Genomic DNA, 13,245 nt, shown 5'->3' on the forward strand with positions numbered 1-13,245 from the left:
GAGCGCTGATAACATGCTGATGTTTTAATTGTTGCAGAGCAGTGTTTACACCAGGCCAAGGACTTTTCGGCTTCTCGCTCTGTCCTGCCAGCGAGCAGGCTGGGGGTGCAGCAGGAGCTGGGAGGGGACAGACCCAGGACAGCTGACCCAAACTGGCCAAAGGGGTATTCCATACCATCTGGCGTCATGCTAAACAATATATAGGGGTGGCTGGCCGGGGTGGGGGGCCGGCTGCTCGGGGATAGGCTGGGCATCGGTCAGCGGGTGGTGAGCAATTGCGTTGTGCATCACTTGTTTTCTTACACATTATTATTGTTAATACTATTATCATTATCACTATTATTACTATTATTGTTATTATTATATTCCTGTCTTAATAAACTGTCTTTATCTCAACTCACCGGCTTCACTTTCCCGTTTCTCTCCCCCATCCCAGAGAGGGAGGGGGGAGGGTGAGCGAACGGCTGTGTGGTGTTTAGCTGCCAGCCGGGTTAAACCACAACAGGTGACAGGCCTTTAACGACACTCACGACTCAGAAACATTTGCCGATGCAGTCAAACGGTGTCTATTAACGCGAGGCACTGAAGTTAATTGGTATTAAAAATGAGCCAAAACGAAAGGCAAGTATCTGCGTGTCCAGCAGAATGACAGCGATCATCACCATTTGATCAACCTTCCCTGTGAGTTCTATCTGCAAGTTACTTTGAGGTAGCGCTAGAAAGAAGCGGTTGGTCCAGAGCATCCCTGCAAAAAGAAACATCCACGGCTTAAGTACCGTTTACTCTTTTGGTATCCTTTTAAGTACTTTTTACCCGTTTCGGACTCCTGCCTTTTCCCGGCTCACTGATGACAGCATTAGTAGCCCCTCAAGCTACTGTCCTACAGCCTTTCCCATCAGTGAAGAGATAGGAAAAACCCCACTACTTCTTGGAAAAGAAAACCAGCAGGTTTTTGAATAAAAGCACTCTCTGTTGCAGCTAGGTACAACGAAAAGAGTTTATGAAATCATTACGGGACATTCTTGTAGAAAACTTCCTCAAGCTTGGAAGAAAAAAAAACATTTCAGTTAAGTAAAACAGAAAATAACTGGAAGAAGTGAAGTATGGCGGTGTTGGAAAAGTTGCTTCAAAGACTTGTTTAATTAAAAAGAAGGAAGAAAGCAAGTCCCTACTGCAATCCCATCTTTGTCAAACTGATGGCGGGCACCAGTACGATGTGTTCAGCTAACACAGGCTGGAAGTTGTAACTGCAGCTGTGAAGTTTACCCAGTAAAAAGACTCCGCAAAGCATTCTAGCAGTTCCGATGCAATCACTGCTTCCTGAATTTGTGACTCATGGTTAACACGGCAGTACAGGAAGAAGTCTGGCATTCACTGTGCTCTTACGGTAAAGAATCTGCACTGCGCACACCATCCCAAGCCAGGTATGCGCTCCTAACAGGAAAGGACGATAGGCTGATAAGTCTCAGCAGAGGGAAAAAGACATCAGAGAACTACTTTATAACAGCAGCACGCGGGCTGCAACCAACGTTCTCTTCCTCTCATCATTTTCATTTCTGTGGACTCCAAGAGAATACACTCCCAACATTTTTCAGCTCTGGAGAACAAACAGCCCAACCAATCTCATTCACTGAACTACAAAACTGGTATTTTCACTATCTAGTCCGGAAAAGGAGGCGCACGTCTCTAACGTACAGTGTAGAGACCTTGTTAATAGGCAAAGTCTGCATAAAATAGGTGGCCACAGCCTGATTTTCTGACGTTCAGGGCCTTGGGTCACACACCACCACAGTATCAGACTTAATGAAGTCACCAATCTATGTGGGCCCCTCATTACACAGGTCACATGTTATGGACCAACCTCTCAAAGGCCAAAAACCAGCACTGATACTGCCGGGCCAACACATATCTGTAGCATCCCATTTCTGGGTGACAACACAATGAATGTTTCCACAAAGTACTCGATGCAACCTAACTACTGTGTTTGGTGATGCAAAGCAAGCCGTGTCAAAGCAGCGTAGCACCCAGGCACATTCCTGGAAGATGTTTTGCTGCTCACGTTGAAGAAAATAGATAAAAAAATCCTGTGCAGTTTGCGCTTCTGAGCTCAAGTACCACAGCTATGCACTACAATTGAAGTGGCATCAAACCTTGTAAGGTTTTGAAGCTTCAGCACTGCCATCCAAATTCAAGGAGGCTGCATCTATTATCTTGAATTTGCCCCGGCTCAGTCCCCTGAAACAATTCCATAGACACGTACAAGCAACCCTTTTCCCACCCAGATTCTTTGCTTCATCTATTCCACCTCTACCTTGTGTCATATTCTTATTAATCTGCCCCTCAAAAGACTCCCTGGCTCACACAAAGAAGCAACCCAACAAATCCCTGTTCCCCGCCACGTTGCTTTCATGCTTTGGGAAGAGTTAACTGCGACAGCTCTAACTGTGATGCCACCTCACCCCCTCCACCTATGTGAGGTTCTTTGCCTTCTGTCCCCTCCTACGTGTACACCTGCACTAGAACCAGGAAGAATGTGCTTCCTACAATACTCCAAGAGCCTCTTCTGTTTCAGGATGTCATCATTTCAATTCAGGACTGAAAGTATTCCTAGCAAAAACCCAACAGCTAATAGCTAACAGAAGCAGTTGCTGGTGATCAGCTACAAGTAACCTGGAAGTACTGAGGAGTCACAAAAGAGAATTTGCATTACATTTAAGAACAGCATGCAGCTTAGGACCACTGCTTTCACTGACTACACTAAGCCATAAAAAAGAATTGGATTCTTACCTGCCATCACAGCAATTATGGTTTATGTTGCCCCCAAAACACACACGGCAGTACCAGAACTGTGTCAACTAGCTTTAACAGCTTCCCCAGCTATTAAGTACAGTAATTTCTGCTTCCTTTTTTTTCTTGGAGGAATATTCTTTTGTTTCCAGCCTCACTTACTTATTATACACACTGTTAATTAGCAACTATTTCTCCATACTCATAGGGTTATGGAGTCCCTATGACTGGAAAAGAGTCTGTACCCTTCAAGATAAGAACAGCATAAAGGCAGCAACTCGCAAGACTGCTCTAGCTTAAAGCAAAGCTTTCCTCATTGCTCTCATCTCCTTTGACTTGAGTACTGTCATCCTTCTACCAAAGCTTTAAAAACTTCATTACCATGAATGAAGGAAGACCAGAGCAATTAGAGAGGGTAGCAGAGGGTATAACTTAAGGAGCTGTTACTAGGATTTTTTTGTTGTTCCTGGTGGACTATTTTTCTCTCCTTGCCAGCAAGGAGGGAAAAACAGCAAGTTGTTTTCTCCAAGATTTTTTTTTTTAGGTTTAAGAACACGGATTATGTTGTAGCAATTTCTTCGCTGTAAAGCGTCAGCTGAGAAGTCTAACAGTAAGAAGGGCAAGGGAAAACTGAATGCTGATGCAGAGAGTGCCAGCAGACATCATCCTCATTCCACGGGATGTTTGTAGCTATGGCAGTTGAAGTCTACACTTCCATATGCTTAACATACCCTATTTATAAGCCAATTTTAGCTGACCTAGCATATATCAGTAATACAGTTAGAGCCAGCAGCCTGCAGGAAAAAGTGGGCACAGGTGTTTCCATAGCAAGGCCTGTGAGTGTCTCCCATACATACTTCCAGTCTAAGCAAGCACATGAAAGGCTTGGCTTGTCGCTTACCTAAGGAACCAGGAAAACAAGGGAAAGCTAGGTGTTGCTTGTGTCCTAATGCCCATATAAAAATAAAGACAGATGAAATACCCTTACTACCTTGTTAAATTCCATAAGCCGGAAGAGAACGTGCTGCACACAGGTACAAGTAAAATCCCTTGCTGGCAGGTTTGCAGAAACAAATTTTTTATTTACACAGGCAAGTCTATCTTTAGACCCCATTTACCTCTTTACATTTCTCGAATATTTACATGACTTCATGATGCTCCAAGAAGAGAGTGATGAACAAAAAGATTACAGAAACTGTCAAAAGCATAGCAAAAAAAACCCAACCTATCATTGTGCTTTAAAACTTATGAGCTAGAATAATGTAGAAGAAATGTAGTTTTAGCACTTTGGTCCTAACGGTCATGCTCTAGAAGACACTTAAATAGCAGAGGGGATTTCAGAAGTGACCGTATCCAGAGGTTGCCAGTGACAATTCAGGAGTGAATCTCAGAGTTCTTCGCTTGTCTCCGTGAATTGTCTGTTCATTTCATCAACATCCAAGTAGAGCTGTGGATCTGAAAATAAAAGCCTGGTAAGTCCAAGTATCAAATCTGAGGCACGCGCACAAAAAAACTTCACGTGAAATGGCTAATAAAATGTATTTTAAGCTAAGTGTAATAAGCTATTAGATCTACTAATTTTAGTGAGGTATTTAGTCCTCTAAAATTTTGAGCCTCACAACTCCAACTTTTGAGAATTTGTATATTAGAAGGCCGGGACTAGAACTGTCTTTCAAGATAAAGACAAAGACAATGTTTAAGATAGTAAAGATAACGTTTAAGGATAATCAGCCATGAAACCCTCCCAAGAGTCATTTAATTCACTTCTACGGCAATACACGTTACATAGGATAGTTTCTAAACACTAACACAAAATGCCTCCACGTGAGGAACTTTGCAAACCTTCCAGGACACAAATATGTTTTGTACCGTATTTGTAAGTGCAAGCTGAATCCTCCTTTTGGAATCTGCAACATAAGCTTTTACCTCAGGGTGGAGAACAAAGCTTTTGCATATTACTGAGTTTCTAATATAAAACCTGTTTAGCGGAACCAATACAAAGAACAAAATTCTGTCTTAGACCATTTTCAAATGGGAATGAAGGCACAGGTACAAGAAACCTGCTGCGAAGCATTGACAGTGTCCCGTTTTACTTGATGCGGTCAGTGTATGCTGTATCAGCTTTAAAACCCCAGCTGATTGCAGATCAACCCCACAGAGGTTTGACCTCAGCTGAATTTTCAAGATGTTCTTCATCCAGTAGAGGTTGGCTTGTATTGTTAAAAGGCACAAGGATGGCTAAACTCAAGTGACAATGATAGAACCCTTATTACCGTCAGTAATTAGGTCATCACCGATTGCAGTCATAACTGAAGATTCCTGAAAGACAGAAAAGGCTAAGGTTAATCATAACTCATTTCAGAAAGCATCACAGATTCAAAGTGCTGCAGTCTCAATCCATTCCTTCTTCCTACAACTACAAGGATAGATGGCATTTTATCTACTTATTTTTAGAAGAAAGCCAATATTACAGTACAGGTTGGAAGGGACCTCCGGAGGTCACAACTAATACATTGACCACGATAAGACCACTTACAACAACTGTTTAATTTGCTTTAAGCAAAGCAAATCAGAAGAACAGGAACAGAAGAAGCGTACGCAATTATGCTGTCAAAACCATTCTTTGGTATGCGTGAACAAATAATGGTGTATAAATCACTAATTCTATGGATTTACTATTTAAGCACTTAAATACAAACACCTCTGAATGGAATCTGCTCTTTTAACTTCACACTAAGCAGAAAGCATGTTTTCAACTTTGGATTCTTTTTGCTGATTCACACAAATCTGTACAACATACTATCTGTGAAATATTTTCTTTACAGCAAGCGTGCACTATCTTTACCTCAAAAACAGCTGGAGCCATTAAAGAATCTCCTAAAGAGCAGTCTCCAACAGCTTGCATGCTGTCACAGGGAGCATAGGAGCTGTAGTTGTAGTCAGCGTAAGCATCGTAACTCCTCTGCGAGTAGTAGTTCTGGTAATCTTGGCAATAATCATTATAGTTGTATGACTGGTACCGCTGCAATTCTGCTTTCAGTCTGAAACATGAGAAGTTGCATACAGTCAGAGGACAAGAGACTGTAAACCCAGTTCTGAACTTAAACAATTTGTCAGCTTACATACTTCAAAACTTAAAAGGAAGCTTTCCTAAACAGTCACCTAAGTGACAGCTTAAGTCACAGCTCAAAACCTCATTTCTATAGAAGCAAGCATCCTCACCTTTGCCAATACCAGAAGGAATTGTTCTCATGGATTAACTCCAGAGCCTTGACATGGTTACCTGTACACATCAAGTATTTTTAGCATTGGCATAAGCAAGCTGCTGCTAAGTCTCTGTGCTTTGCTAAAGATTGATTTAAGACCAGAGACATTTATCAAGCACAGCTGCTTTAAAGATGCAGTCTTAACTCTTCTATCTTTTGTTTGGTTAATTACTAGATCTTATTTCCAGAAAGAAGTGAATGGAGTCAGATTATCCATTTCAAAGAAGCATCTGACGCTGCCTGTCAGTTTGCCATGTCTACCTCCACCTGCTCAGTTTTTTTGTTTGTTTAAAGTCCATTAAACATTCAACAGCTGCCAACTATACCGCTCAGGTGAAGTCAGTCTTGCTTAACAACACAATCGCGATTCTCCAGCATGACGCCTTATTATTAGTGGGAGAATTACAAAATACACTGGTTCTTAAGAAGAAAGGGCCAGCTGATTAGCTTTCACTACTTTCCCTTTCAAGATTTTCTCAGGGGCAGCTTCAGACTAATGACAAGAACCAAGACAAGTGCTATCTGTACTAAAACTGAGGTACACTGCATAAAGAACATTCAGATAACCCAGCTGCATATTCAAAAAAATCCGCTGTTTAGACTTGTCTTCACTGATTCTGTACAGGCAGACCTCCTGTGTTTGCAGTGCCCAGTTTCTCTCACTTGAATTGGGGATGCAGAGAAGTGAGTTCTATGCTTTTGGGGAAGAATACAAGCTGAAGGCATTCTGAAATAGCTTCCAAACTAAGCAAACATGAGGGACAAACTAATCCAATGGCTGGGTATTTCAATGCTAAGAGAGCACGGTACTCAGCCATTCAGAAACGTATTACTGATGTGTATTTTAATACCTACATTTGTTTCAATACTGCAAAGCTACACAAGTTCTAATTAAGAGGTAATCCATTGTCTTGTTACTGTAGTAAACAAACAGAAGATACATCATCTTAGGTCTTCTGCTTCCAACTGCACTCTTCCTACATACAGTTGTGTAGGGAAGGAAAATCTGAAAATACTGTTGACGTTCTTCTGGATAGCCGAAGCAAGAAAACATGTTTGTGGCTTATTCTTGTTTTCAAAATAAAACAATATTAATTTAATCAAAAAATTTTGGCAAAGAAGTTTGGACAGTGCTCTCTTGGAGAAGAGCATTTCCATTCTAAAGCAGAAGGAGGCAACATTTGCAGAATTATGCTAGGTAAACAGAAACAGAAGTGTCATTTTTTACTATTTAACAGAACACACAAGCTAACCTCATGAACATACTGAAATTGTTTATATGAAGTCCTGTTTTGTCAGTATCCTGGATCAAAGTTCATCAAATTTAGTATCAGTTCTTTAACCGTTCAGAGACCTGAATTGCCTTAAATAAGTGATAGAACTGAGCCGGTAGAGTAAGAAACCCTCTCAGGAAGTGCTAAGCTTTAAACTCCCCATTGCCCTAAGCTCATGAAAAGCAAAGAATAGCATTCTAAACCTGTTCTAGTAATAACGCCTTTGGCTTTCTCCCTGCGTTCCCATTTTTTCCCCCCACTTCTTTCCTGTCAACCCACTGTAAAACTAGTTATGTGCTTCTCTCAAACTAGAGGGAAAGCTCTAAGAACAAGAACTCCCTAGCATATAAAACCACTTGTTGTCCCTTCTACCTTATGCAGGCCCAAACCTGAAAATATTTACCAATGCATTCAGCTTTGCTACTGTTGAGAAACAAGGCTGGTTACAATGGCAGCTAAGCCCAAGTTGCGCCGTCTGGCTAGACTTAACAGTTGGATTCCCCCAGCCATCCTGAAGCAGGTTGATGAATCCAGGGAGTCAAAACATAGGACTTCTGCATTTCTGGTTTTGTAGACTGCATCCTGCGTGCAGCCACTACAGCAAGGGCCACAGACTTTCCAAAGGCAGAGCTACAAGAATCTGATTATTTAGAATAACTGTATCAATGCACAACTCCTTGGTTACCTTTTAGAAATTCCTATGCTCAGCCAGATTCCTTTTCCCCCCAGACCTGGTGCGTTCTGGCAGTCTTGCAGTGCCCTCATCTGATCACCTTGCTCACCAAATCTGACATAGGCATACCCTCTACTATTTTCAAAAGGGAGAAAACCAATTCTAGTATGCATAACAGTTACAAAGCTAACGAATTCAGTTTCTGTCTTCTACAAAAAACAGAAGATAGCAGCTACTATAGCTTCTATTACTTAAGCAACCTCTCTGGCATGTGCACGTGCACAGAAAAGGCTTTCACCAAATTAAAACACTTGGGCCAGAAGCAAAAAGCTTATTCCTTGGTAGCATTAAGATGCAACTCACTGAGAGCCAGCAAAACAATACATTTTAAGTGCTCTCTGCGTAAGTAATCAGATTCCATATTTCTGCATATACAGCAGTTAATCAGTTAGCACTAACCCACTCCTTTTGGAGCCACAAACTTTATTGGTCACAAACACCAAGAGCTGGCTGTAATTATCTGAACCAGTATTAACCGGTACCTCTGAACTCTTCAAACAAAAATATCTTTCAGGTGCTCTTAGAAGAACAACATCAATTGCCTGCAACAATTTGATGGCTTTGCTAAACGGAGCACTGAAAAGCACAGTGGTACAGTTTCTTTTGTAGCCTGTTCAGAAATTATAGCCCCGTGCCTACAGCTTCAAATCAGGCCAAGCTTACCAGCCCAACTCTTACAGCTTAAGTTCACTGCACTCGAATGCCTTCAAGACGTGCTTTTAGGAGCCATGGAGAAGAACCCTCTGGTAAGACCACCATTATAAAGTACTGAGTGTTGTTTTACACTTAAAATAGAACTATCTGTTACGGTCATTCATCGGCTTTCCCTAGGCTGCTGCTCTCTCACTACTGAATGTGATCCTGCTCTCAGTTTCCCACTAACTTTTTCCCCCAGCGTTTATGGCCTCTTTTCATCTATGACACTTTTAAGGGACTACACCATGTTGAAAAATGCTGGTTAACATTTCCTTTTACACAAGGTGCCTCATCGAATTTTCCTGACTAAACCAAACCCCAGAACTTTAACTAGAAGGGGAAGCAAACAAACACACACGCCTCCCTGGCCACCATATCTCCCCAAAACATATCTGTTCAGTAACAGATCAACTGTAAGAATACTGCGATTAAAATCGGTATAGCTCTATACACTGCTTTTGTTCGGGATTACTAGCTAATGTCCTTCCCCTTACCCCTTCTGGAATTAATACTGAATTCTGTACTCTAAAACGTGGTTCTTAAGTCATACAAATGACATTTAACAATCAGAATTTTTCCACACAGTGATCCTCAATAAAAACTTCAATCCTCTACTGCAGTCTTTCAACAAATTAAAGGAATACAAAACTGGGTAATAACTGTTAAGTGGTTTTTGGACCTTTGTAGCACTAGAGTAACAGCAGTACACTCTGCAGCATAGTTGCAAGTACGTGGGAATAAGATACTCTCTCTCATCTCTTTTTTTCTCTGAAAAGTGTGAGGCCTCTATTTCACCATACTAAAGATTTTACTACCAACTGTACTGCTAGCATTGAGACACTGCAACTTCTGTGCTTGTATGAGATGCAGGACAGGTTCCTTAAGGTGCCGCAATTATTTGTCTAAACCTAGTGTTGAGATCAAAAAAGGGATTGCTACTAATTGCGTACGTATCAATAACCAGGACAGAAGACATGCTGCATATAGGAATTAAACTTTTTCTAAAGCTCTAGTACATGAACATATCAACCTGGAAGACACCAGGTCAAACTCCCACAATACTGAGGAGGAGAACTGGTCTAAACTTGTCAAATACTTGACAACAGCCTGCTTAGCACTGTGACTGCATAGAGGAAGACAGATCCCTAAGGCATATGCTCAGACTTTTCTCTAATCCAAACTGTCAATCCATTAGAATTCTGAAAAAAGTCTTACATCAAAATAGATCTTCATTCAGACAACTATCGCTTGCCCATAACAGCCCATATTCCTCTTTCTGTTAACACCTGTGAGCTTCAAGGGGGCAAAGACAGTTGTCAGCCTTCAAGCAAGTCTAATCTACAATTGGACTCAGGTTTAAAATATATATACACACACACACACACACACACAAACACACATAGATATATAGCATTGGTGGGCCAGAGATTTACTGAGTATTCCAACTCAACTGTCCAAAGGGACTCTTGCCAGCAGATCAGTGTGGTGCTCCTGCTCCAGAACATGGCACCCAACAGAGACCAGCGTCACAAAAAACACTACCCCCACTACCTACTCTACAAACAAAAGGTAGGGCACTGCAATAAACTTTGTGAACGAAATCAAAAGCAGTATGAGTTTTCTGTATCTCCTTCCTAAATGGAGAAGTAGAAAGGAGTTCTAACAGAGACAATTTAGAACAGTTTGAAAAAAACATAATTAAAACCCAGCACCTGATTGCACCTGTACCAGAACCTTAAAGCCAGTCGCTTCCACCCCTAAAAAGGTGGTTGTTGTGAAGTCCAACTTTTAGATGCCAAAACAAAGTGTTGAGTTCTTTCTGCAAGCCAAAGAATGCCCATGGTCACACAAGAATTGCTTGGCAGATGAGCATAGAGTCAACAAAATTCCCTGCCACTGTTCTTTGAAAAGAGCAACCCCCTAAAAACCCAGTGCAAAGTCTCTTAACTCAAGCGTTATTACCCAAAACACCATTTGCCCAGAAGGAAAAGCCATCAATATTATCTGGAGGATAACTCATTTGACCTAAACCAAGAAAGCAGTATAACACAAAGCAGTCTCCTCAAGAAGAAATTCAATTAATTCTGCTGGATTTTTTTTATTTTAGAGATGAGTTAGCATTTGGCCTCAAATGATTCTAAAGAACACATGGTCTTCATGTGAACTCAAAGCAGACAATTAACTTCATCATGAAAGGAGTATTAAAAAAAAGAATAATAAATCATAAATCTTCCTCCATGTTTTTGCTTAAAAAATAAAGAAAAAAACACATCAGTAAACATCCTCCTTAACCGTAACTCACTTCCCCTACTTCACCTTCTAAAGAATACTTCAGAAAGAATCATCCCATTAGGACAGAGCTTTCAAACTGCAAGCAATTAAATAGCTAAAACTAATAGCTTTTCCCCTAGGGAACATTAAGAGGGACAAATTATTTTGTTATAAGTAAACTGAGTTATAAACCATGAAATATCTGTCAAAGCAAAATTTGTAACACTACAGATTTAGTTAAACTACAAAATGAGCCATATTTCCTGTAGAAGGAAAAAATTAGGCCTCCAAAAGCAAAGATCCTTTCTGTGGATACAGCATTATAACGTGCCTCGTTTCCCATCTTCATATCCTACTCAGAAGATAAACTTGGGATAAAAAGTGCTGTATCAGTACTTTTATTCTTGCTCATCTTCCTTCCTTTCATAAAAACAACAATTTTCTCAAAGTTATATTGATCCTCAAACACAATCCAGACTTTGCAGCTCCCTCAAAACACAAAATTTTCATTGGATTTCCCATTCCTTTTACTGAGAACTGTCACCACCTTTCCAAAAAGACAGGCATGCAGACCGGACTGAAAAAGGAGATTTCTTTCTTCCTTCAAGTAAGTTTTAAATTAATAGATGTCATACCTTTCAGATGGTTCTGCTCGCTGTTCTGCAGGCAAAGTCTTCTCTCTCATCCCCTGCAAGTTAAGTTTAGTTCAAGACTTAGCTGAATATGTACAGAATACACAAAGTACCAACAACCACTTAATGTGGTTTTTGGGCTTTTTTATTTTATTTATTTATTTTTAATTTTATAGCACTGAATACACCTCACCTACTTAACGTTGTTCCCTAATTCAGCATTGTGGGTACAGTTCAGTTAAATTTTGGGGTTAAAGTAAGCATCACTGCTTCACTCAGCATTGAGGACAAACTGATAGAACACTAAATCAAATTTGTCAAATCCTCTAACAAAGAAAGTAATTAATTTAAACAAAATGACAAAAATTGTGCGTGCGGGGGGGAGAGTTTTCATCAAAACTTGTGTTTACCAACCCCGTAAAAGGGACATACTTTTCTGTTTTCTATCATTTATCAACAAACAAGCAAAAAAAAACAAAACTCTCCCCGCCCTTAAAACTAAGCAGTTGCTGCTACATTCGTTTTAGAACTTTACCAAATGGAGATTGTGCTGGCTAAACAATATAGAGATTGAAAGAGTTAAAAGCAATAAGCAACCAGTATTACTGTCCACTTTGATTTCCAGCCTAAAAAGCCCATACACTTAACACGTGGTCATTTGTACACTCAGACCGATACTGGAAACACAGATGTTTTCGCAGAAAGAGATGCCCATTTAATTTTATGGAAAATTTATCAGACTCCATCTACTCCAAAGCAATCAAAACCGATAACTCAGCACATTGTCAGAACTCTCACTTGGAGCACATAGCTCAACTGGAATAGTTTACACACAACACGAGCATGTTTCATCAGTGACAGCTTTGTGTACATGAGAATATAAAAGGAAAACATTTCTGTCTTTTAATATTCTTTCACTGAGAACAGGATGACTCAATAGCACATCATGACATCGTGAAAACAACCACAAGACACTGAGTGTTCCAAAAACAGAATTAAATCCATAAAAGCTCAATCTATTTCACAATGGTTCCCACTGCCTTAAAGCTCGCCTCAAACATACTATCAGTACTTTTTGCAAAGATAGGATAACAATTGGTTTGAGAAACATTCCAAGACTGGAAAAAAAAAACAGGCACATAAGGACTCAAAAATGTACTCACTTGGAACTTTGTGTCTACTCTCTGGCAAATTTTGCTGGACTGAGTAGTTGAAGTCGGTGATGGTTCAGAATACCGCGTATAACGCATCGGTTGACGGTTTACCGTTGGTGTCACAAGTCTCTTAACAGATGGAGGCTGGAATGCATTCTGGGATTCCAGCTTTGAAAGGGAAACAGCAATCAATTTATCCTTACGTCCACCCAAATTAATTCCAATATTTATTGATGAAAACAAATTACAGAACTATAAACCTCCCCCCATCGGTCTTGGCACTCAGTGAATACAATTTGAAAATTCTAAAAACCGTTCAACTTGTAGAGGGAAATCACCAGAAAACCAGTAACGAAATCCATAAAGCTATATATAAGTAGCCAAAGTCTGACTGAATTCCATTTCAAAATTTGGCAGTTAGCTTCATAGACA

General features: G+C 40.3%; 1 protein-coding gene across 10 annotated transcripts in view; it reads right to left on the minus strand.

The window, feature by feature from the left end:
- Window positions 1–3,218: 3,218 nt before the first annotated feature.
- The window catches only part of LOC310895675 (nuclear pore complex protein Nup153-like), a 31,123-nt gene continuing 21,096 nt past the window's right edge, over window positions 3,219–13,245 (minus strand). For 6 of the 10 annotated variants that reach the window (XM_083827242.1, XM_083827243.1, XM_083827246.1 and 3 more), the window contains 5 exons: window positions 12,823–12,981; window positions 11,663–11,715; window positions 5,633–5,828; window positions 5,061–5,106; window positions 3,219–4,242 (listed from right to left, as the gene is read on the minus strand). In XM_083827242.1, the coding sequence (XP_083683368.1) occupies window positions 4,175–4,242; window positions 5,061–5,106; window positions 5,633–5,828; window positions 11,663–11,715; window positions 12,823–12,981 (522 nt within the window). In that variant the 3' untranslated portion in view covers window positions 3,219–4,174. Of the gene's footprint in view, window positions 4,243–5,060; window positions 5,107–5,632; window positions 5,829–9,675; window positions 10,576–11,662; window positions 11,716–12,822; window positions 12,982–13,245 lie in introns of those variants that run through there. The other 4 variants (XR_014580866.1, XR_014580867.1, XM_083827247.1 and 1 more) reach the window with 3 other exon arrangements.

The sequence above is a fragment of the Anser anser genome (genome assembly GCF_964211835.1).
Source record: "Anser anser genome assembly, chromosome: 2".
Classification (NCBI taxonomy): domain Eukaryota; kingdom Metazoa; phylum Chordata; class Aves; order Anseriformes; family Anatidae; genus Anser; species Anser anser.